General features: G+C 37.9%; 2 protein-coding genes across 2 annotated transcripts in view; both read left to right on the top strand.

Moving 5' to 3' along the window:
* Positions 1-2,420: 2,420 nt before the first annotated feature.
* Positions 2,421-9,064, top strand: LOC149024814 (uncharacterized). Its single transcript, XM_089145008.1, has 10 exons — positions 2,421-3,112; positions 3,256-3,393; positions 4,244-4,432; positions 6,844-6,981; positions 7,073-7,191; positions 7,285-7,417; positions 7,532-7,661; positions 7,799-7,878; positions 7,998-8,132; positions 8,314-9,064. The coding sequence occupies exons 1-10, from the start codon at positions 2,633-2,635 to the stop codon at positions 8,545-8,547; spliced, it is 1,776 nt and encodes a 591-aa protein (XP_089001134.1). The 5' UTR covers positions 2,421-2,632; the 3' UTR covers positions 8,548-9,064.
* Positions 9,065-13,494: 4,430 nt separating this feature from the next.
* The window catches only part of LOC149024813 (senescence-associated family protein), a 35,495-nt gene continuing 22,299 nt past the window's right edge, over positions 13,495-26,690 (top strand). The window contains exons 1-2 of the mRNA XM_089145007.1: positions 13,495-13,670; positions 15,377-15,891. Of these exons, the coding sequence (XP_089001133.1) occupies positions 15,554-15,891 (338 nt within the window). The 5' untranslated portion in view covers positions 13,495-13,670; positions 15,377-15,553. The remainder of the gene's footprint in view (positions 13,671-15,376; positions 15,892-26,690) is intronic.

Genomic DNA, 26,690 nt, shown 5'->3' with positions numbered 1-26,690 from the left:
TAACATATTTATTTAGTAGTTCCCTTTTTAGTCTCTTAGATTAGATTAGATGACTGGACGTAAGAAATTTCTCCTAAATTATTAAAAATTTTGAGGTATGGAGTTAAGGAACTTCCCTTATTATTTTGAACTTTTCAGCCCATTATTTAGGGCGAGCTTGGCAACGTTCTTAAAAAACGTTTTTTGCATTCTTATGTTATTTGGGAATGGAATAATAGGTTAGAGATACTTGTTAAAATGATTAATTTTTCTGTTCTTTAAGATTTAACAGGTAAGAAAAGTGTTCAAAAAAAACTTTTTGCAAAACATCAAAAAGATGTTTTGACCAAAGAACATAATGGAAATGATAAAAATTTGTACAAATTGAAACTTTAAAACGAGTTTATCAAACACAAACTTTTTCTAATAGTATGCTGAAAATATTTTCAGAACGAATTTATCAAATGCACATTTTCTAAGCAAATAACAGTATTTTATTATAAAAATATTAAAAAATAATTTTACATAAGGATTGATCTCTCATAATGAAAACTTACCAAATACATACTTAGTATAAATGGGCACCGTTGTGCTCAACATAGGATTTTTTTCTTAGTAATAAGTAAACAAACTTCCTAAAGTGCGACCTACAAATATAACGAGTTAATGTAAAATTAAAGTCATTTTACCAACCATATTACGTAATTAAATACAGATACTGTGATGCATCGACACGAGGAGGGAAATGGAGGAAAATGGCAAGTCTGTGGGCCCCACGCGCCCGCCGTACGAAAAAATCCCTCGTTTTTATCGGATCTGCTATTCTGCTCCATCCGGGCTGGATTCATGGCTGCCTGTGCCATCCGTCACCACTCACCACTCACCAAACATGCACCAACCATCTTAACCTCTCTTTTCCATTTTATTTACCGAACTGCCATCCATCTCCAATTCTCAGCTGGGAAACCCTATCCCTTTGACTTCGGAAAGAACGGCTTGAAAAATATTTTAACGCTCATGTCAAAGTTGTATGTCTATGATCCTATGGAATGCCGTTGTACTCCAACTGTTATCATCCATCAGATTTGAGTGTGGGTTTTTCTTATTATACATAAACTGGATTAAAAAATCTAAGATCAAATTAAGGAGAGCTGATCAAAGATCTACCTGATGAAACTCTTCTATACCCTGAAGGCAATTTCTCAAAGAATTGCGAATGACACTGCATTGTTGTTTTTCTCTTCTTCCTCCAATCAAACAATTATATTCGCTTCTTTATTAGTACGAGTAACGATGATGTTTCCATGCAAAGTAACCAGCTATTGAATCTCCATGATAGTTCTGGTCATCCTACCTTGATTAATAGTCTATTGCCTGTGAAGAGTCAGATTCCACATGAATGGGTAACATATTTCTTTCTACTGCATAATGGATGCCTACATAAATCACATGGAGCTCAGTTTCAAGAACATTTGATTTGGAAATTATGTGCACAAAACCTTTCAAATTCACTCCTTCTGAGTTGTAATAAACACCTCCAACTTGATTGAAATCTTCTTAACCGGATGTAGCATCTACATTGCATTTTAGCCACCCTTCTGTTGGTCGCTTCCACTTTGCCTTCCTTTCTAGCACCGTGTGATAGTGAATTTTGTTGTTGGGTCCAAGTTGCCTCCACCTGTGAGTAGAATTCTTGTGTCATTTCCACCCATCCCCTTGGTCTAGTGAAGTCTTTTTTGTGAGTATCACGATTTCTCCAACTACAAAATAAATATAGAATAATGACGAATTTGGATGTCCATCCTTTATGTTGTTGTGTTATATTTCAACATGCTTAGGTAAAGCCAATGACCACAACTAAAGAAAATTTCTCATTGATTTATTGGGATTAATCGTTTCCATACTACACTCGCATATTGACAATCTCTTTTGGCTTCATGAAAATCGAAATTGCAGGAGTGATTCATGAGTCTCATTTTCCACTTTGTGTTATTAATTATCAACCTGTTGTTCTGGCTTATAACCTACACGAAACAATATATCTTTTGTGACACCTTTTAACTTTCAAATGACCTCCCAATACTTACTATCAAAAGACTCTCTGAACCAAGACTTGGCAAAAGCTTTTAACGCTTAAATTGTAAAGCAACTATTTTTGTGACGGGTTCACAGCCACACGAACATTCCTCCACCTCCACATAATATGGGTTTTCCTTTTTCTGTGATCTAGGCAGTTAAGTGAACCTACGATCAAGGATTTCAATCAAATGGCTTTGGGGAAAGCAATCAAATATGATCTGAAGCATTAAAAAGTTTCTTTATTTTTGGTAAAATGTATTCACCATAAATAAAAAATTGGGTAGTCTCGTAATTCTATGAGATAGGGATGGTCAAAGTCTATATAAGCACCAAAATTAAAATCCTCTTTGTCCCACTCTTGCGAAGCGACGACAAATCCGTGTCCTCTCCTCCTTCTCAAACCCAAATTGTCGCTCTTCTCTTCTTTCCCTCTCTCTTCAGCCCCTGAAACGTCTCCTCTTCTTTCTCTGGTATTATCTGTGATCGCTCAAGGCGAACGATAAGAAGAAAGGAAGCCGAACAGAGGAAAACACGCCCGCGAGAGAACGAGAGAAGGAGAGAGACAGAGACAATCATGGACGAGAAGCCCATTTCTGTTGATTCAGCTCTTTACGAAGAGGAGGAACACAATTCGAACAACAATAACTATGGCTGGCAGAAGGTCACCTATGTGAAACGCCAGAGGAAGAATTCGGCTAAGAACTCAGATGCAGGTTCCGATCTCGCGAAATTCCGTATGAATGGATCTGCAGGAGGCGACAAGTCCAACCCTTTTCAGTCTATAGAACAAAAATCCGAAGAACGCCGTAGAGCCATAGAAGCTCAGAAGGCCGCTGCTGCTGCTTCTGCGACCGCGGCTGTTCCCAGATCGAAACACCATTCTGATGATGATGGGGACGATAGCGATTTTGAAGCATCTGGTGCTGTGGAGAACGGGACTGCCGAGGTTAAGAAGCCTAAGCAGAAGAAACCTAAGGCGCCCAAGATCACTGTAGCCGATGCAGCTTCCAAGATCGATGCTTCCCATCTTAACGCCTACCTCATTGATGCTACAGTAAGTTTTTAGCTTTCATTTTTTCGTTCATATTATTGATTTATTTCTTGTTCTCGGATCTGTCCTTTCTCGCCCTCGGGGAGAGAAATTGAATTATGATATAATTGACAATATTTGATTTCTTTTTTGGATTCCTTGTGTAGGTATCGTATGAATCACAGCCGGAGATCCAGCTGATGCGTTTTGCTGATTATTTCGGTCGCGCCTTCGCTGGTGTAAGCGCAGCCCAGTTCCCGTGGACGAAGCTATTCAAGGAGTCTCCGGTTGCAAAGATCGTCGATGTAAGTCTCCCATGCGACTAGTTGCTAATGGAATTGGTCCGAATAAATTCTGCGCAATTTAAGATTCTTAGACATGGAATGTCGGATGAGAAACGAATGATATTGATTGGGGTTTTTTTTTGGGTGTCTGATTTGCTATTTGCTGCTCTCTGTGGCATTTCCTCCTCCCCCCTCCCCCGGTGGAAGAGTCGATGCGGGCTCCGTCTTCGAGTTTGAAAAGGTCTTTAATTTGGCTAAAATGTGATATGCAGTTCCAATCTTGATATTTCTTTCAGTTATTACCTATCTATTGTGGTTACTGCTAGGATTTTATGCATTGTCCTTCATATCTCCTTTTTGGTAATTTCATTTGTTTTTTCAATTCATTTCCAGACCTAACTTGGTGCAAGTGTAACATGGATTACCATAGCGTTAGACACTAGTTAATGACCGCCTTCCTCATATTCGTTTGCAGATATTGGTTTAACTGGTTTGTCATCCTATTTCTCTTTTAGAATATGGTATTCACATCTCATTTGGGGATGGTAGCATGGTTTTGTTCATTAAGCTATACTCTCTGTGTGTGTGTGTGTAATGTTTTTGAGATTTTTGATGATTATAGATCCCCTTATTTTTAGTTCCATGATAGTTCTTTATCCTATTGGAACTGACTCTGATGTCTACCTCATGGATTGTGTTAGACTATAAAACTAGAATCATCCTGATTTTTTTGCTTTATGAATATTTTCAGGCTATTACAGACTATGACTTTTGTTTCTAACCTCATTTTTTCTTCTATATGCCATATATGGTATTTTCATATGTTGTTTGTTCACTCTCTCAACTTAACTAGCAAATTTACTATTGACAGATACCTCTCTCTCACATTTCTGAGGCTGTTTATAAGACATCAACTGACTGGATCAACCAACGACCTTCTGATGCTCTTGGTGTGTTTGTTTTGTGGTCATTGGATAGCATTCTAGCTGACCTAGCAATTCACCAAGGTCCTGCTAAGGGCTCCAAGAAGGTGGCCCATCAGGCTCCATCAAAGGCTCAGGTATGCTATAGCACTATATAAATTTTTTGACTCCTCTGTAATTTTCCATTGATGTTAACCATGTCAACTGTTGAAAATGTGCACATCTGAAAACGTGAATGTGGTGGAATTTCGGGGGAAACTATTTGGAAGCCAAATTCTTCTCATCCATTGGTCTACCTCCTCTCTTTTTGACAAGTAACCCAGTGAAATCAAGGTGTGACCTAAAATGTGACAAGGGTGACATGAACTGGTGCTCAGATTATCAAGTCTTAAAAAAAAAAAAAGGTCCTGCACTTGATGGCTTTCTTAGTTTTTCCTAGGTTCATATTCTTGATCCATCACTTTCAAAATCTTCCGCCTGGAACTGTTTGGATCTTTTCTCACGTGTAACTGCCAATCTAATTTTTCTATTTATTCTTGTCCTTCTGTCGGCAAACTGAGACTACCAAGTGTAGCAACCAAATGGAGGATTGGTTGTTCGAATGCAAAAAAGCCTAATATTGGTGCTGGTCTGTTGATACACAATATGTATCCTAGATCGGACAGTCTGATTTTCTCATCATATATTTTCTGATCATCGTCCTGATCAGATGGTGATCCTTAAAACTATGAAGGCAAATTGTATAGAAAAGCCCTATGCCCTTGTCATGTCGGAACAAAAGATTGCCCGTTCACTGTTTATCCATGTGTCCAAAAGTACTCCTTACACCTTCTTGTCAATCCCTCTTTTCCAGTGCTTCAAATTTAATTATGCTAAATGCTTTTGGTGGTCTGAATCTTCAGTTTGATAACGAACCACATCCTTTTTCTTTTTCTTTCTTTTTTTGGTTACAATTTGTGGAGGTTTTATAATGGTGCTTTATTCTATGCGTTTGAGTCTTTCCATGAGCTTCTCTCTTTCAGTTTATAAAATTTTCATTTGGTATAGAGAATGATTAATGAAAAGAGCTGAATCACAACTGTTATGGTATGCCTTTGCATCTTGTTTCTCTTACTCGTAGCCACCTGAAAACACACAGTTAAGATGGTGGGGATTAGACTTAATGCTGTTTAAAGTTCAACAGCATTTGTTTGATCCGTCACAATGCAGTGGTAAGCATAGAGTATTATTCAAACTTTAGCTACTGGAATTTTACCTAAATCAGTTTGAACTTGGAGCTTTTACTCAAACCTCTTTTGGACTTCAATCTAACATTTCCATAGGACTACAAACAATCTACATCTGTACCCTGTACCATCTCAAGGAAAACACTGATCTATGTTGATAGTCTTGACACATGAAGCTCCATCTTGAGTTTAGTATAGAAAAGCTCTTTGTTAAGTGGCAGAAGGGGGTTATTTTATCAGGTTAGGTCATCCTTGAACAAGTTTTTCCTGTAGTAGTGTTGTCTATAGTCAATCAATACCCAAGAGAATGCAACAAATCAGAAATAATTGGAGGACAAGTTCTTCTTGTTTAGACCTTTTGAAAGCTTACATTTTGGTATGCATCTGTTGGATGTGATAAAAAAGCCCATTTTTGAATTTAATACCTCTGTTACTTTCCTATCCAGGGAAAAGATTGATCTGTGCCTATGATGAGCAAAACTACCCCTTTCATCATCTCTAGGTGCAGACCTTGACAAAGTAAATTTTTTTTTTTTGGGGGGGGGGGGGGGGATCAAAACTACTGTTTGGTTCCTAATTTTAAGATTTTAAGAAGAAAACCCCAAATTTTCATTGAATAAAAATAGTTGGGAATAGTTTCAGTTGAGTTGGAGATCCTTATTTTTCTTCTGAGTGTGCCTTCTTGAAGATTTCCTTCAGTGAAATGATCTAGGCCAATTGAATTCTTGTACTTTTAATAGTGTTAAGGCTATTTTGTTTTCTGTTTATTGTCCTGTGTTTACCTTTCATAGTGCATTCATAGATGTGTGGCTCATGTCATACTTTGTACTTCATCTGTTCCATGGAAATTTATTCCAAGAATATGTCCACCTCATTGATATGCATGACCAATGACTTTTAGTGGGGCCAAGCTGAGGCCAATGCGAGCTTTGAATGTGTAACACTAAACAGTGTTACAATAGCAGCATTACCTATTGCTTTCTGTTGAGCAAAGGGTTTTTTGCCATTAGTCTGTTCATGATCACCATGGATGTGAGGCAGTAGTAATCTTTCAGTAACCCAACAACTACTGAGCCTTTTTGGTGCATTATTGAATTCCAAGTCTAAACACTACAATGGTAATTTTTTGCTCTCTTCTTGTGTATGTGTGTTAAAAAAATTGGTAGTATAGCTTTCTTGAATTTTCATACAGTAGGTGATATGAATACCTTCTGGGTCTTCATGATTTGCATTCTGTAGATATTTATGTACTTATAGAATCTGATCTGATTGTGAAATCATTTATTTGTGGCGACTTGTAATTGAATTTTTTTTTAATGCAGGTTGCAATTTTTGTGGTTTTAGCTATTCTATTGCGCCGTAAACCTGATATTTTAATTAATGTATTGCCTACCTTGAGGGAAAATCCTAAATATCAAGGACAAGATAAAGTTCCAGTTATGATCTGGTTATTTGCTCAGGTAAGATTAGATTTTCCAATACTTCAGTTGGTATCTCTTTAAGAAAAACAATTAACTTTTACTTTGCTTGTGGTAATTCTGGCTTGTGTAGGCCTCCCAAGGAGACCTGGTTGTAGGGATGTATTCATGGGTGCATAACCTCTTGCCTATGGTGACTGGCAAATCTTGTAACCCACAGTCTAGGGACTTGATTTTGCAGTTAGCGGAGAGGTTAGGACACTTTGGAAATTTGATTTATATCATTCTTATATTTAACTTTTATTTTGTTTATATTTGTAATTTTCTTGTGTTTTTCGGTTACAGAATTTTGTCTATGCCAAAAGCTCGGCCTATGTTACTGAATGGTGTAGCCAGAAAGGGGGAGCGTCTGGTGCCACCTTCAGCTCTTGAACAGTTGATGCGAGTTACTTTCCCTGTTCCATCAGCTCGAATCAAGGTGTGTATATGGTGTAGTATTATCAGGATATCTTTCAAATCATTTAATATTATGCTTATCATTATTACACAGTCAGGGGCCCAGGGCAGTCTTTTCAATGTAGTTTTTGTGTAGGCCACTGAACGGTTTGAGGCAATATATCCCACTTTGAAAGAACTTGCACTTTCTGGTGTCTCTGGAAGTAAAGCAATGAAGCAAGTTTCCCTGCAAACATTGAACTTTGCAATCCAAGCAGTAGGCGAAAGTAAGTATGGATGTGAAACTGCATTCTTTTATATCCATTTTTTCTTTCATATTTTCCTTTGGCTCTCTTATTTAGATTATGACAAGGTTAGAACCAACATCTGAGTTTGAGGATTGAGATAATAAACTGCATTGCAGGCATCCCAGACTTATCCAAAGAAGCCACTGGTATTTTCATCTGGTGCTTGACTGAAAACCCTGATTGTTGCAAGCAATGGGTAAGGAAGTCTGATTCTTATCGTGGCATTTTCTACATATAGGATATATCTCTTTTTTCTTTGCCTATTGTGGTATCATTATTTTGATCTTTACTTGGTATGATCTATGGTGGAAACAGGACAAGATTTACCTGGATCATATTGATGCCAGTGTTAATGTTTTGAAAAAGCTGAGTGATGACTGGAAGCTGCTTTCTATTAAACACACCTCTCTTGAATCTCTGAAGGAGACTCTGAAAAGTTTCAGACAGAAGGTACATTAATATTTTGATGATTAACACCAGATTCACTTGTTGCCATAATTCCATTTTTATTTTCTTACAAATCAGAGGATGCGTTATTTATGAATGCTTCATTCTTGTTGGTGGATGATGCATTGCAAATTAACGGGTAAAACACTTATGGACTGATTCATTCATCTTGATCGTATTTTAGAATGAGAAAGCACTGGATGGCGGAGATGATGCTCACTCTCAAGCTTCCATCAATGAGGCAGACAAGTACTGCAAGGTGTTACTGGGAAGAGTTTCGCGTGGGCATGGATGCATGAAGAGCATGGTGTTTGCAGCCATTGCACTGGCCATTGGTGCCTTTGTCATGTCGCCAGACATGGAGTCCTGGGACTTGAAGAAATTTTCTGTGATGTTCAGCTCCCAACAATCTTTCTGAGCAAGCTCTGGGAGAGAGTTTGGTGATCCATGGTGGACAACAGGAAAAGAGGGACTTTTTCACCATGTCCAACTTAGGAAATATAAGTAAGTCGGCCCCGCAAGGAAGAGGCAGAGTATGAGGCAATCCTCTGTAGCCTTTGCAAAGTCCCGTTGGGTTGACAAAACTATAATTAGGCAAAAGAGTCCAATGCAAAATGGAAGGACAGAGTTAGGTGACAGAGACAAGAGAGTTGGTAAAATCTTTCTAGTTTGTTGGTGTCATTCAGGATTGATTTTGCATTCCTGTTTCATTTCTTCAATGTTAGATGTAATACTTTGTTTTAAGTTATCTTGTCCGGAAATTTTAGTGGACAATGGAAGCCAAAATATCTTTCTTTGTTGTCAATTTCCTTTCCAGCAATGTCATCAATTTTACATGCTTGATGGAGCTGATTGACCTTTCCAGTCCATCTCGGTTTACAAGAGATGTAAGGAACTCTTTCTAGGTGTGGGTTTGTCTGAAGAGGGTTTTGGAGGCATGATATTGTTCTATCCTGTATGAGAGCGATCTGACGGTTTCTTGCTCAAAGGTAAGGGTTATATCCCAGATGGATTTGGCTAATTGGCTGAATAAAGTATTCAAAATTGGTCCAGAATTTTCCTCAAATCCATGGGATTGCAGTTATTTAACGCGGATGATTTCAGGAGGGTATTTTGGGCAATGTAAGAAAACTTATTGCGGAATGCGGGTAGAGTCCGTGAATAACTTTAGAGAGCGTACGTGACAAATACTGGATAACTGATAATTGAAATCAAGTACGAAATCCATAAATGGATTTTAACTATCAAGCACTTTTCATTTTCATTTTTGGTCGCTTCTCTTACAGAACAATCACCAATTCCATTCCCCCCCCCCCCCCCCCCCCAGTGATTTAAGGTTGGAGGTTAGGTGGTTTATAGTCTTTGTCTGGTGCCCACATTTAGAGATCCCGTGAAAGTACAATAAGCCCGGTAAGTTGTTTTGCTCTTATCTGTAGTAGACGTGCCTTTTCTTTAGTCCGGTAAATGGATAGCTGAAATCCACCTCTGAATTCGCATTTGTATTTGTTTGAGGGTGTCCATATCCGAAAATTTTTCTTACTTAAAACTATCCTTATCCGTCCATTAAGCAACCGGATTCGGAGAATTCCTTATCGGATCCGATAATATCCGATAAAAATCTATCCGAATTGAGTAAAGTTCAACATTTTTTCTCTGAAAAAGGATAATAATTGGATTCGAAAACCAGCAATTGGCAACCAAATAATTGGAAATCCGAAATTATCTAGTTAGAGTATTAAACAATTTTCTCAAAAAATGGGTTGATAATTGGATTTGGAAACCGTTAATTCGTAATGAGTAAAGTTCAACATTTTTTCTCTGAAAAAGGATAATAATTGGATTCGAAAACCAGCAATTGGCAACCAAATAATTGGAAATCCGAAATTATCTAGTTAGAGTATTAAACAATTTTCTCAAAAAATGGGTTGATAATTGGATTTGGAAACCGTTAATTCGTAATCCGTAACCGGATATTGGAAATCAGAAGTAAAAAAAAATGACAATCACCAATCAATAATCGGATAGTTTATTGAATCGGATTATTATTGGATTATTGGATATCCAATAATGTTTCAGATTCGAATTCGGATGCTTTCTCTAAATTTCTGCAGGATTTGGATTCGGATTGGATAACGGTTTTGCTAATCGGATTTGAATTCGAATACTGGTGTATCCGATCCGTTTACAGATCTACTTTCCTTCCTTTCTCTTCAATTAATTCTCTTTTTGTTTCCTCGAGTACATGATTCATTATATTGTGGTGTACACTTTCCTTGTTAGCTACCATTCGTTTGCAAAGTTGGGTTCGGAAAAAAGGGTGGGAAAAAGCCAATGGTGGGTTAGTAAAGCGGTTAAAGGCCCAACTTCCATAGGGGAGATCTTGGGTTTGCACCCATTCGGCGGCATTAATTATATAAAAGCTCCCTTGAGAATGTAATCATGGTGTGCGTAAGCTGGCCCGGATGAATCTCATATCCAAAAAAAATGTAAATGTAAGTTTTACTTTTGTTGTTTTTCACAAAATTACATCTATTTAATAGGTTTTACTTTTGTTGTTAGTACAAAATTACTTGTATGCCAACTTTTCTGTTCTAGTGAACCAAACAAGTCACATACTTCAAAATTTTATGGTTAAACATTTTTTCACCTTCATTTTTCTCACCCCACTTTAAATCTAACAAACAATTTCTACCTCATTTCCCAAATAGAATTTGAGAGATTCTCAAGATCAAGAGAGGTTACAGGTCGCTATTGAGGTACTAAAAAATCAATAGGAATAGAGCATAAAATGAGTAAGATGAAAAAGCAGATATAAATTTACACTACTGAGAGTGTGTCAAATCCAACAGAAAGTTCCACAAACTCGCCACTTTTATGCCCAATTACACATATTCTCACACCTCAAGCCTAAAAAAAAAAGTACTCAGTGCTCCATTGATCTTCCAATCCCCACAAATGAGACCCATTCCATGCCTTCTCTACGTGTACAAGTAAAAGAAGGCTTCAAGAGAAAAGAAATAGTCACAGATATGGTTGGACGTCAACACAATCTTCATTTCTTGCTTTCGTTTGTGCTTCTTTTAGCTGCATTTTCCAATGTTGCAGAGGTACAACCAGACATTCTTTATGTCAATTACCTTTTCATTGTTCAGTTTATCTAATCGGGCACATATACATTAGCTCAATATCTGGTCTGCATTAAAGCTGGTAAATGAATTGCTCGTCTAGTACAGAACAATGAACTAATGAAAGCTTGGATTACTGATCGCAAGCCAAGGTGCACCTATCGTTGCTCAGCCACATCTCATAAGAAGCCATGTATGTTTTTCTGCCTCAATTGCTGCTACAAATGTCTGTGCCTTCTGGGACTCATGGTAAAAAGCAAACCTGTCCTTGCTATAACAACTCTTTTCTTGTTTTTCTCTAGGAAAAATAATGGGCTTGCGCAGAAGGCTTCACTTTGGCAAGGAAGACTGAGTGGTCGTATTCTACTATGGGCCTCCAGCCCTGTTGGCAAACAAAAAAAAAAACACAACCGGAAGACCGAGGAAGGAAGACCCAAGTGCCCCTAGAGCTGCAATAAATAAATATGATGTGATGTATCGAAAGATATAATTGTCAATATAGGTGATAAGGGAGAAATAAACTAGCTCGAACCAGTTTGGATAAACCCAGGTCGGACCAGGTCGGTTAAACCCAGGTCGAACCAGGTCGGATACACCCAGTTTGAACAGACCAAGTTAAGGTCGGTTATACAAGCGTAAAGGCAGGATAACAAAGTGAATCCTAGTAAATTGATAACCGAAGACAAAGTATTCGACTGGGACTCAATAACTCATATTTGAGTAAGACTTAATCACTAAAGTTCGTATTGCAGTCCAAATAATGTTTTAGTTCGAGACGAACTCATACGTGAAAAACCTATAAAAAGGTAAGGGAGCACAAAAGAAAGGTACGCTGAATAGAACTATCACTATTCGTATCATTATTGTTCATTACTCTCTTGTCTTCCTTAGTTGGATTTCTAACTAGATCGTCGGAGGTGAAAACTCGACCTCCGACCTCCACGGTCGAGCTCATTCTTGCAGGTTCAACCGGCTAAAGGGACGAACAGGATTGTGCAGCAACAATAGGGTTGGTTGAGTCGTAAGATCTATATTGAGGTGCTTGCAAGCTGACCCTCAAAATTGAAAATTGTGTCAAATTTTTTTTGGTAGAAAACAAATCTATTGATCATAAAAACTGTTAGAAGCCGAAGCACCTGCATTATATAATTGCATTAGCCAATGGTTGGTTAATGGCCAACCCATCGGCAGCTCTATTAAAAGGACCAACTTAGCTAAAGAGTCTATTGTAAAGTTAGTAGCTCTTGAAACACAGAAAATTACACCTCTCAAAGTTTGCTTTAAGCCTATAAGTATCATCAACAATAACCAAAATTTTAATGGCAATTGGGTTGAAACCATTGCTTTCCTGAATCAAACATGCTAGTTTGTTTAAAAAATATATAAAAATAATACATGAAACAAACCAGATTACACATATATGATTTGGGCTGTTTCCAATAAAAAAAAGTGAAAAAACATGAGAAACAAGAAACATAGACCTCTTATCCTACAACCCCTTAACTTCGCCGAATTGCTTGGCCAATTTTTTTCTTGATGACTCTAGATCACCTTCCCGTCAACCATGTAGTAGTTGGGGGAGGGGAGTTTTGCACGTGTACAAATGAAAAAATAATTAGAAGTGGTATGACTCGATTGATCTCCCGCCTTCCCTAAACCCACCATCATGATGGCGGCATGACCGGTTCCCCGGTTAAAAATCAATTTTGGGGGAAAAAATTCTTTGTTTGGCCTGCTCCCGCCCGGCTGCGATGGGTGCGATTGTCTCTCCTGACCACGAATTATAGGGGGACCCACAGGGTTAGGATAATTGGATTTAATTATTATTTTTTTTACTTTGCAAGCCCCACATAATTTGTGGTTTTAACTCCATCTGGGGAGTACAGAGAACGCTCCCCCATCAGGGAGATGATCCACACTCGTCTCCACAATGGGTACCCCCTATTTTGTAGTTGAACGGCGTCAAGGAGCACATTGTTCTACGCTGACGGGGAAGGTGGTCCAACTCCTTATCTTGAATATTAATGGATGTTTTTGGACGAAAAAAGAAAATTAATGGATGTTGATAAAAGGCCGAGTGCCAGGAAAGCGAAAGCGAAGTCCACATCCATTTAAAGTTGGATAATATGGGCTTCAGGGCCCAGTATAGGGCCCATGGTCATCAATTCCCTATTCCAAATTTCTGTTTGCTCGTGTTGGCAAAGCCGGGACCAGAGGCTAAACTTGTGGATATCATTTGCTCAGAGTTTTCATGGTCCCTTGCTCCCTTGCCCATTTCTTACATACCTCGTGCCTCACTGTACTTCTTAGTTCCTCAACCACTGTGTCTCTTCATCCGCTTCACCAGGTCAATCGTATCTCAGTTTCTGGCTCTTTCTTCTCTGAATCGGTTCTATCATTTCTCCAAAATTTCCAGGTTCCGTTACTTTTCCATGAAATTTCTTGTAGAACTTGACTATGTTGGTTTGTTTGAATTCAATTTATATTTCTGCTTAATATTTGGATCAACTTTCTAGACCTATGCTGAAGCAGAAAGAGGTTGTTCAGTTCTTCCTATCTACGTTGTCTGTATGCCTTACTAGTTATAAGTTTGCGTCCAATTTTAAGTCATTTCTCATGATGCACCAAAATTAAACAGTTCTGGGGCCTTCTTGCTTACGATGTCCCAAAGTGGAGAATCTATAACACTGTCTAAAACATAGATCAAACGTAAAATTGACCATTCTTGGCAGTGTTTTAGCTTGTGTTTGACTCAAACAAGTAGGGCTCTGATGTTTATGATTTCAATTGCATGGATATTTCCCCCTCTAATATTTATTAAGAGTGAAAATCCGTCCTACTTTGAGTATTTGGTTGTCATGGTAGAGGATTTGTTAGGAGATGATAATGATCTTTAGTGTTCCTTGTTTTGATACGTAGTAGTTTTCAATTGAGCAAGAAATGATAGAACAGGTTTGAACCAGGTTATCTTACCAATTGTATTAGAAATTTCTTTCGGAAAACACCAATGCAATGTGGCACAACATGAGCTGCCCTTACGGTTTTTGCAAGCCAACTATCAAATTGTGTCATTGAGGTATCAGGATCTGTCTGTCTGTCTGTCATCTAGCGTTCTTTGAGGTCAACTAGTTTGATTTAAAGCCAAGATCTGCTAATTAGACTAAGGTCAAGGCATCGAAACAGCTTCTCAGCATAAGTTACAGCCTTACAGGATAAGATTGCTTGTGAAAATTGCCCCCTGGGCTCTGCTAGTTCAAAAGCCTTTGGCACTGGGTTATCTGTCTTTTTATCTCCTAACGAGTTGGCAGATTAGCTTGCTAAACAGAAGGTTCTGAAAATCCAAAAGTTAAAAAAGTTGTATGTCAGATCCTAATCATAGAGTTTTCTGTTCTGTTGGATCCTTTTTGACATAAATTTTGATTCCTTAGATAGTATTCTCTGTTTTATTTTGCACTGCGATGCTGTTATTTACATTTTCTAGTAAATTCAAATTATGTTGCATACCCCCCTCTCTCCCCACCCCCCCCCCCCCCCCCCAAAAAAAAAAAAAAAAAAAGGAGAAAAGAAAAGAAAAAAGATTCTGATTCTGTTGGTTCTTTAAAGCCACCTCCAAAAGAAGAAGAATGAACTGCTAAATGAAAAAAGGTGCAATGTAGTTGTGGTATTTTAATGCTTCCAACATACAGGTAGCTTCAGATATTGTCCATGTTTGGTGACAACATTGTAACTCAGGTACCAGAAAACGAAAACATGACCACTCAAAATTTAAATTAATTATTGTCCCAGGATTTTTACACCTGTAGCGCTGCTGTTCCCAGATTTGATTGGTATGGTAGAAATAAGTATCTTCTAACAAATTCACTCCTCATGTAAAAAATAAACCTGCGTGGAGGGGAGGGGGAATGAAAATATATCCAACTTCTTCCAATGTTAGTAATATAGAATTTCTAGAAATTATTTAGCACTGAAGCATTATCCTGAATGTGGTATCTAGAGTCCCTAAATAACCTTAAGTATTTTTCTGAATATGTTTTATTCTAGTGGAAATTGCTTTTAGTATTTTTACCTGAAATTTTGATTCAATGGATGTTACCTAATGTGGCTCATGTACTTATGTTTCAGACAAAAAATGGTACAGGATTTCCGGCGATAATAATCTTAGTGACTCGACATATACTACCAAGTCCAAGTCTTATCAGTTATCAATGTTATTACAGAGATAAGGTCATGTAAATCTGACCCTCCGTGGACCCTACTAAACGAGGTAGCCTTGTGCATTGGTACAGGTTTTATCATCAAATGGCCCTAACTCCAAGCCAAGTTTCTGTGGGCCCTAGGGTGACTGATAAGGCCAATAAGATTGAATCATATGGAACTGTTTGTTCATTTGCCAAGTCATTAAAGCGTGCTGGTTTACATCCTATAAATCAAAAAGTTGAAAGTATAAAATCTATTAATGGACATCTCTTGGCTGCAAAGTTTAACTTCTCTTCGGATAATTTATGGCGCTTATGTGGAAAGCGTTGTGACTACGTAGCCTCTCGAAGGCCTTCTGTTTTATGTTCATCCACGGGAACACACAATACTGAAGCAAGAGGGTGTGTTAGGCACACTGGTGACTGTTCAGACATATCAAGGTATGAATTTCTGATGATGTTAACTGGTAGACTGGAAATTTTTCTGTTGATATCATTTATGAGAAACACCTTCCTACAAGTAGTAAATTCAAATTTCTCCCATCTCTTCTTTGCATTGTTTTAATATTTATGTGTTTTATTCTATTCATCTTAGACAGTTTATTAGGTATTACATAAGTATTGTATAATGATGCTATCATATAGCAGAGGGGCAATCTATGAATTCCAAAATTTTCAATTTCTTGTATTACTTTTTTCCCATCAAACTCAAAGTACATAAGTGGCAATCATCTTTTCAGCTGAAACTTATCCTTATCCGTGAAATGGATGGAAGGGTAATCTTTGTCTGAAATGATGCTAGCGGAAAATGAAAGTCTTTTGACATGGAAATATTGAGCTTCAGATTCTTATTTTGTTGGTTGTAATCCAAAATTTCTTTGTTGCAGAATTCCATGGTTTAATAGGCCTTACTAGTTTTTTGATTGGGTGCCAGAAAATATATTTATAGTTTTTTCCAGTTGGTATGACCATATGTGGAATTGTGAGAATGATGTGCATGATCTGGTTGCCGTACCATGTATGATCTCAAATAAAACCTACTGGGGGGATGGGGTCAAGAATCCACACGGTTGATACCTGGTACCTGAGATTTTCCTGATTTGTTTGGCTCTCTCTTTCCTCTTGTTGTCATCTTTCATTTTCCATTTTCCATTTCTATCTTTCTTCTTTTAGTCTCATTTTGTCATTTTTTACTCTGCATTCCTTTGACTTTCCTTCTTCTTTGTGAGGTCTTCAGTTTTTCCAAATTTGGTTTGAAAGATCCACGTAGCTGACCTCATCTAGTTGGGATGAGGCTGAGTTGTTCATGTTGTTATGTAAATGATGTAAAGCTAGTTAGGTATCCCATTCTATTTAGTTCCCATGGGACAAAATGATGCTGGCAACTAATTGAAGTTCTTATACTGTGTCTTTAATTGGGATACGTAAGGCAGGGAATGTTACCTTTGGAGATTCAGACTTGAGACCTCTGAGTGAGTGTGGGCTTAACGCACCACAGCATCACCAATGCACTAGGCAGTTGTTGTTATATGCTGTGTACTCCAATCGTGCTCAAGTTCAGGCAATCTTTTAAGGCCTTGGTTATGCTTGTTTGCTTGCTTCACAGTTGGCTCTAATTCATCCCAAAAAAAGAAGAAAAGCAGTTGACTTTTTTGAACATTCCTTGTGGTAATAATGAGGTTGATACGTCATTAGTCCTTTTTTGTTCTTGTTTTTGTCTCCAGACCAGTCTTATTATATCACTAGTGACTCACTTGGTTTTCAAAAAGATGTATTTGGGAGACAAATGGATTTTCCGAGAGACGTTTGTATTAGAAATCAGTGATAACCGTGTCAGTGGTTCAGTGATGACTTCTCTCTCCCTTTTCTCTTTCTCTTCTAAAAGCTTTGTGAGTACTGGTTTCTGGTCTTTGCTGCCTCAGAGACATTCAAGCCACATATTCATGTATTGTTATTGACATCACAGTCTTGATTCTTGTAACTCTACAGTCTGCTTTTTGCATTTGAGTTTTCCATATTCATTTATCCATAGTTCAGAATTTGATCTCAAAGGCCAACTCAGTGGTCCATAGAACCGAGTAGCACTGAGAACTCAGAGTTGGGGTAACTTTTATTTTTATTTTTGGTAGAAACCAAAGCCAAATTTAGAAGGGAAGCATAAGAATTCAGTAAAATTCTGAGGTATATAAGATCTAGAGGTAGTACTGAGACATATCGAGATATTAACTCTCATCTAATCTTGTCTTGTTTAGCCTAAAAATGAGATGTACCTAGATTTCTGTGATTTCTCTTATTATGTATTTATGTTTGAATCTTGAAATGCTATAATTTATGGGAATTCCTAAGATGAACATGACGACCCATCTGTTGTAGCTTGCAATACTCCTCTTGGTCTTCTTGTCTAACCCATTGTTCTTCTCCATTCTCAATTGAAAATTAAATTCCAATCCAAATTCCATGACATTGCTGCAATTTGTCCAAAAAACTCCATAATATCTAGGTATAGGTCTTATGATACGAACTAGAGCTCAGCGCCTTCTTATGGAGAGCAATTTCCAGCAAAGCAGGCTTCAGTTATACCAGGACCACCTCCAGCTGAGCAGATTTTGGTTATGCCAGGACAGGGACAGGAGGCCACAACCAAAGCACTGCGTACCAGTACTAGATCACGCCAAAAGCCAGCTCGCCTAACCGATGATGCTCTGTAAATGCAAAAGGGAAAAGATCAAAATAGAAACATGAGTGAGGAATTTGTGAAAACGATTGGGGATTTTAGAGGGTAATTGATCTCATGGTCGAGAGATCACTAACGGTTGTAATTGAGGGTTATAAATACCACTGAAAGTAGCAATGGAAGTTAAAAAGAAAATTATCCTTATTTACCTCTCCTCTGTGAGTTCTTCTTTGTTCTTACCCTCTTTTCATCATCTGCAACCGATCGCCCATCTTTGGGTGTATCATTCTTGGTTCGACCTACTGGATTTTGAAAGATGGCGGATAATACTCACCTACGGCATCTTGATGAAGCGGTGAAGAATCTGAGTACCGCTATTAGCAATACAACAGTTGCTCATGAAGGAAGATTGTCGGAGCTGCATAAATCCATGGAAGAACAAAAATCAGCTGTCACTACGGTTGCCTCCGAGCTGAATGCCCATGCAGGTAGGGTAGACCAATTTATACGGCGGTCCTCAAACCGTGCACCAGACCCATCCACTCCTTCAGGCTCTGCCTCCACTGTAGCATCCTTGGCCACTACCACCACCCAAACCCTAGCCGAATCTTCAAACCCTAGAGTATCAAACTCGATTTCCCAAGATTTGACGGCATTGACCCCGCCGGTTGGTAAGGTAGAACGCTTTTCTGAATATCATGTAACCCCTAAAGACCAACGCATTCTTGTATCTTCTTTTCACTTGGAAGGACCAGCGCTGCGGTGGTTTCAATGGATGCATTGTGCTGGTCAGTTCACCTCCTGGCACCTGTTTACCCGTGCATTGAAAATCCGATTTGGACTATTTTCTTTTGAAGACCCTCGCGCCGCCCTTGCCAAATTATCTCAGACCACCACTGTCGTCGACTACCAAACCCGTTTTGAAACTCTTGCCAACCGTATCCAAGACCTTCCCACCACCTTCTTAGTGAGCTACTTCATCTCCGGGTTGAAGAGTGAAATCTGTAATGAAGTTATAGCATTCAGACCCACTGACCTGTCCTCTGCCATAAACCTCGCTCGATTGAAGGAAGCAAAACTCCTGGATAATCGGCGCTCTGTTTTCCGTCCAACTCCCATCGCCTTTAGGCCACCCCTGTTACCCACTCCTATCTCACCCGCCCCTAACTCTTGGCCTTACCAGCACCGCCTTCTCCATCCATACCCATAAGGAAACTAACCCTGCTGATATGCAATCACGGAGGGAAAGAGGTCTCTACTATAATTGTGACGAAAGATATGTCACCGAGCATCATTGCAAATAGAGACAGCTATTCTTATTAGAATATGATGATTGAGGAGCCCTTGTGGAGTAGACCAACTGTATCTCATCATCGGAGGGCGAAACGATGGAAGCAGGGGAAGTCATGCCCGAACTAGGATGTCATTCCATCAATGGTGTGCAATCGCTGCGGACAATATGTATTGCTGGAATGATTAAGGGAATGAAGGTTCAAGTCTTGCTCGATGGTGGAAGTACCCATAATTTCCTACGAAAAGAGGTGGTGCAACTGCTCGATCTACCGGTAGAAGTGACCAACGGCATTATGGTGTTAGTGGGAGATGGCAACATGCTCCGTTGTGATGGTAGGGTTCGGCAGTTTCTGCTTAAGATGCAAGGTTATGATATGGTGGTTGGAGCATATACCTTGCCCATGGTAGGTGCAGACGTACTCCTAGAGGTAGAGTGGATGATACCCTTTGGACCGATGGTGTTTGACTACAGTCATTTAAGTGTCAACTTCCACGATCAAGGACGGAATGTATTTCTGGTTGGTGAAGTAAACCAAGGACCATTTCTGGTTGGTGAGATGAAAAGGGTTATTAAAGGAGCCCACCATGCCATATTGTTTAAGTTGGATTTAACAGAAGCAATCACTCGGCCCATTCCAGAGCCCATGGGTGAATTAAAAGAGTTATTGGACAGGTTTGTAGATATTTTTGAAGAACCAGTGGGCCTCCCTCCAAAGAGGGCCCATGATCACGTCATTCACTTGCAAAATGGTAGTCAACCCATTAATGTGAGGCCCTATCTGTCACGACCCCAATTTTCACAGGTTTGGTGGGGCCCACATTATGGACATTCAACTAAGGCACGTGACAGCTCCTCTCATTTTCACCTCTTTATAATCAATGAAACCAAAATGTTGGACAAAACATTTTCACGACAAAACAAACAACCTGTTTGACAATCTGGCCCGTACAGATATACATAAAGTCTAAAGTCCTTTTACATCTACATTTGACCTTTCAACAATGTCCAATTAAGAACATACAGTCGCAAAAGAATATATAGAGATATATATATATATATATATATAAAATCCTAAAAAATCTATTCATATTCAGTTTTTTAGAGGTATATATATATATATATATATATATATATATATATATATATATATATATATATATATATATATATATATATATATATATATATATATATATATATATATTAATCTTCTTAAGAACACGCAGTCTTTCTTTTATTCTCAACTAGATTTCAACTCTTTTGAGATCTAATGCATGGATGCAATATAGTAGAATGATATGCAAAGTCATATGAAATTTTAAAATTTTCGAGGAGTAACCACCAAATCAATGGTTTTGTCTCTTTAGGCCAAGAGAGGCTTACATTAACAGACTCATCTGGCACCTCTGCAACCTCGCCGGCACAACGGGACTTACACTCACTGCCATTCACGGCTCTGCTGAGGCCTTTACCGATCCTTGAGCGTCATGCCTTGTTCCTCGGCTTTATCAGATAGGGTTCTTTAACTCTACTCATTCTTTGAAATTCAAACAGACTTTCAGACCGTCAGGCACCTCACCAACTATTTCACGGGGTTGTAAACAGCCATCTGAACTTCTGAGTGATTCTCAGGATTATTTAACATCAGTTTTCGTAACAGTTTTTCACCAATTCTAGACAGCGTTGGAGTTGGGTCTCTTTCAACCTGTACGCATCGAGCATACATCTAGTTTCGGTTGTCCACCGAAACTACTCATCTGGGATTATTGATGCAAATGATCCTACATGAATGCAGTGGTGGTCGTCACCAAGAACAGAGGCACTACTGTAGGCATGTTGCACGGTTATCCACCTCGAATATGCATGCAAATGACATGAAATACATAATTACTCCACTACTACAAGCCCATATCTTAAAAGAAATAAAAAAAAACTTACGGAAGACACGCGGTCTTCCTACGCTTGGATCTTCTTAAGACGAGTGCAATGTTGGAATAAGGTATTTCATAAACATTCACTATCTATTACAAGCATACAACAATACAATACTTTCTGACTCTAAAACTTCTCTTAAACTTCTCCTTCTCCTTTACTTCAACATTGAAGTTCTTTATATAGACATCGGACTTCAAAGTTTATAAAACATAACTTAATAAAAGATAGAACGGAATTCAAAAACTATTAAACATAGTTTGACAAAAGATAAAAGAATCTTCTTTTACTTGTTTACATAGTGCTTGATGCGTCGGCATTGCGTCGGTGCATCTTTGCATAGTAACATCTTTTGTGGCGTCGGCATGAGTCGCGGTTTGTGGCGTATTTTGACAATTCTGTTCCTACTTGAAATCTTCATTTGTGAGGCTAATGACTTTAGCGTAGTCTCATTGTATCTCGGGGTTCTTCGTCCATCATCTCCATGATTTTGGACCCGCATCTTCTTAGCCTTTGTAGTAACTTTCTATCATGCTTCTTTTCATATCTTTTGGAAAACAAGCGGCTTTCTTTTTTAAATCTTCGTCAAGTATCTCATCCATTTTTCATCTTTCGACGAGAAAAACACCTTCTCTAGAGAAAAAAAAAAAACACCCCTTTCTCCAAAATCTAGATTACATAAATCATCCAATGCTAGTATAAGAGTTAGAATGGATAAACAAGATGAAGATACTAATCGATTCCTTCGATTTAGAAGATATTGGTGAAGAATTAGATAACCATATAGGTATGAATATGCAAGGAGCCCCGTATGATCCTAACCAGCCATACGGACCAACCAATTCAGATATGAGATTTGGAGCGGACCCATTGAAGATAGAAAAACTAGATTATCCCTTGAAAAGATTGGACCAGAGATATAATCGGGCCTCGAGGAGAAGTGCCTGTGGTCACCGTAGATTAGGATTAGATTCCATCACGGGAAGAGCAGTTATTAAACCTAGGATACCATGACCCTAAAAATGGGACAGTGTCTTAGATGTTTGGAGCGATTGTTGTTAACGAATTCTTTAAAGAAACTCGTACTTGGCAGCGGAAGAGATGTATAGATATTTGGAAACCTTTTTAGGTGAATCCATGAAAGCTAATTGGGAAAGATTCAAAACAGAATACCCACAGAATATACGGAACTTGTAAATTTAGGGGTAAACCCTTATAATTTTACAAGTTGTATCCATATGTTGTGTCTTGGACAAGATCCCAATAGTGCACAAACTAAAGTTCAAGCTATGGCTCTAACTAACCTAGAACGGTTAAGCCTCCAAAGTTATAGATATATAAAGCCATTCCTTAAGTTGTATTACTACTATACGAGTATAAGTGGTAATATTTTTACTAAGGAAATAATGGATAAGTTATTCAAGAAGTTACCAGGACCTCTTGGAACAAAGATAAAGGATAGTTGGACCCCTGTAGAGGAAATCCAGCAAGAGATAACGTGTGTATAAGGATTACACACATTATTACAAAACTAGTTGAAGAATGTACCTTTATCTGATTCGAGACAATTCCAAAGTCGATTTTGGATTTTGTAAAGATATTTTCACCACACAAGCATTTGGTGAAAGAAGCCAAGATAAAAGACCAAAAGAAAACCCGATATACACAGATCCCTAGAAGATCCCAGATAGGTTACTATGAAAAACCTAGACAAAGGCATTACCAAGAAAAGAAAAATTGGTATTTAAGGAGATCCACTAGGAGAAAGCCTTTCCTAGATCCTCAGAAACATGCTAGAAGATATAATCCTAATAGGAATTATAAGACTAGATTGGCATGTTACAATTGTGGAGATACCAGTCATCCGGTAAAAGAATGTCCAAGATTGATCATACGGATAGAAAGGGCAATGGTGGTACAAAACACCAATGAATGCTTGATTGCGAGTTGACCAAGAGATGTCGGACCAAGAATCAGTTTATAGTGTTATATCGGTAGAAATACCGGATACCCAAGAAGAAGATATTGAACCATACCCGGATTTGATTAACCGGTTGGTTAACCCTCAGTTTGTATATTAGAATGGTTAAAACCCGGTGTGAGAAAGATAAGCATCTTTGGAAACACAAAGGTGGAAGATACCATATAGCTTGTTCGAGTTGTAGAAAATACCCTGGATTAGATTTAAGATACCAATGCGAAATTGCCTTGATGAAAGATGTGCATTTTGTCTAGATAAATCAGTAATTCTTGTTGAAGAAAGGGAAAGTAAAATTACTATCCCAGATTACAAGAAAAAGAGATTCTACTAAGATAGAATTATTACAAGATGACTGGCACTTCTCAATGCTAAGATAGATAGTGATCCGGACCCAGATATTAAATGGTTTTCGAGGTAGCTTTGCATCCTCGAAAATCCACAAAATATAGCTTAGGATATGACATATTTATCCCATATGATTGTATCCTAGAACCTCGGTTAACTATCATAGATACACTTGTTACTTATACCATTAGTAATAAGTTCGGAATGATAATCAAAGATAGATCTTGTTATGCTTCACAAGGCGTACAAATCCTTGGAGGAGTATTAGATGCTGATTATACAGATCCCATAAAGATTTGTATGATGAATCATAATGAAAAGTGATAGTTATCTCTCAAGGAGAAAAGATTGCCCAGATCATAATTATCCCAAATTATGGTATTGGCCCCGAGATCATAAGAAAAGGAGGTTTTGGTTCCACAAACCAACCAAGCACCCCAACCCGATTCCAAATGAGATCCAGATTCCCCTTTGCCAAACAAAAGATGATTTGAAATCCATGAGTGGAATGTCAAGTCAAAGTTGGCGATAAGATCGTTTCTTTAATTGGAATTATAGATACGGGTTGTACAATTAGTACAATGAACCCCAAATGGTTCAATGACCCAAAGTTTTTAATAGACATACCCCCTACTATTAGTAGAGGAATAGATGGAATACCCCACACCATAGATAAGATGCTGAAAAATCCTCTAATTAGTTTTAAAACTAATTGTGGACAAAGTCATGGTTTCAGATGGGTAAAGTATGTCCAAGACCCACCCCATGGGATAATTTACTCATTGGACTTAACTTTATCTTAAGTTTTAATGGTGCTTTACAAATCAATAAGCACTATGTTCAGATTAATAGGCAGAGTATTATGATCCCAACTCTTCCTTATTCGGATCATCAGATTAGCAAGCGAACCGTGGTGGATAAGGATAGGAATAATAACCACCCTTACCCTTACCCTTACACCCCCAGATTGCAAATGCAAAATTCCAGGATCTTGCAAAATTGCTTTAGATATTGAAGAAGATGACAACTTTGAGTTCAGAATAGAACAAGAATTATTAGAAGAAGAATTTGAGTTTAGTTCTTGTTATGAGATAGAACATGATTATTTAGATTTTAGAAGATTTGAACATAACTTCCATGACCTCACTATACGGAAAGTCTTGGAAAAGTTAGAAAAGTCAAAGATCATACAAGATAAGAATCCCCTAGAATTTTGGCATATAGATAAACCAATAATTGAGCTGAAGATAAAAAACCAAGATATGAGGATTATTACAGTAAACCCGAAGTATAATCCCAAAGATGATGAAGAGTTTGATATGCATCTTAAAGAGCTCAAAGAACTTAGATTAATACAGGATTCAAATAGTCCCCACAGATCAGCTGCTTTTATAGTAGTCAAAGAATCAGAAAAGAAGAGAGGAAAAAGTAGAATGGTGATAAACTACAAAAAATTAAATGATAATACTGAGGATGATGCATATAACATCCCCAGTAGAGATTTCCTTGTCACACTAATTGACAAAGCAAAGATATTTAGTAAGTTTCACCTCAAGTCTGGATTTCACCAGATAAAGGTCCATAAAGATTCTATTCCATGGACTGCTTTCCAACAGCAGAGGACATTACTAATGGAATGTAATGCCCTTTGGATTAAAGAATGCCCCTTCGTGTTCCAACGCAGATGGACCAGATATTCCTAGAATATAGAGATTTTATTGCAGTTTATATAGATGATATCCTAATTTTCAAGAGAAATGAAAAAGAGCATGTTGAGCATTTACTCATTGCTTTTAAGCTATTTACTAAGCATGGTTTAGTCATTTCCAAAAAGAAATTAGAGATAGCCAAAGAACAGTTAATTTCTTAGGACTTGTCTTAGGAAAAGATTTAATCTCATTACAAGATCACATTTCAAGAAAAATTTTGGAACTCCCAGATATCCTTGAAGGACCTACACAGATTAAATCCTTTGTTGGTTTGGTCAACCAAGCCAGAAATTTCATAAAAGATTTAGGGAAAATTTTAGGCCCTCTTTATGCCAAGACTTCCCCTAAGGTTGAGAAAAGATTTAACCAACAAGACATTAAGCTAGTTCAAAGAATAAAACAATTGGTCTCTAAGATTGAACCTGTAAGATATCCCAAAGATAGTTATTACCATATTGTTGAAACGATGGTTCACAGAAGGATGGGGAGCAATACTCAAAATAAGACCAAATTAGTATTCGCCTAAATCCAATAAGAAGTCTCAGATATGCTTCGCTTACACCGAATAAAAATCTAGCAGCATAGATTTTGAAGTAGATCTCGTTATCAAAGGTTTAGAAGCCTTTGAACTTTTCCTTCAAAACAAAAAGATACTTGTTAGAACTGATCATCAAGCCATGTCGATTCTATAAAAATTTAAATGAGAGAAGATTTCCCAAAGAAGATGGTTGATTTTTAGAGATACCATTATAAACAAAGGTTTTAATATAACCTTTGAACATATTAATGGAAAAGATAATTTCCTTGTAGATGGATTATCCAGATCCTTATTTGGAAAATAATTTGCAGGAAATAGATATGGCTGATTCCCACCCAAAGATTCTCAAGATACGATCGTTCCCAATCAAAAGATACTTCTATCGAAGAGATTATAGCTTCGTGGTTAATACCCGAGCAGCAAAGATAAAGTTCCTCGATGGGAAGTGCTATCTTGAAAAAGAAGCATGTACCAGAGAAGATTATGTATGCAGAGATATCTCTACACCATAGATGAAAGATTTCAATTCAAGGTTTTACTTGAAGTTAAGAAGAAGATAGAACAATTTTAGATAATCTTTGGATTTCTCACCATCGAGTGTCCAAGAACCACGATAAGAGCAAACTGACTACTTCGGTTCATCTGAATTGCTTAAATTATCGATGAATATGGCTTACTCCAAGTCAAAATCCAGCTACGATATTCGTTGTTTTAAGGGAAAGCTTCCCGATTTACACACAATGGTCGATGTCTCTGCTTGTATCAAA

Source organism: Hakea prostrata, chromosome 2 (assembly GCF_041222555.1).
Source record: "Hakea prostrata isolate BN-2017 chromosome 2, UWA_Hpros_2, whole genome shotgun sequence".
NCBI lineage: Eukaryota > Viridiplantae > Streptophyta > Magnoliopsida > Proteales > Proteaceae > Hakea > Hakea prostrata.
This window is presented reverse-complemented; position numbering and strand designations above follow the sequence as displayed.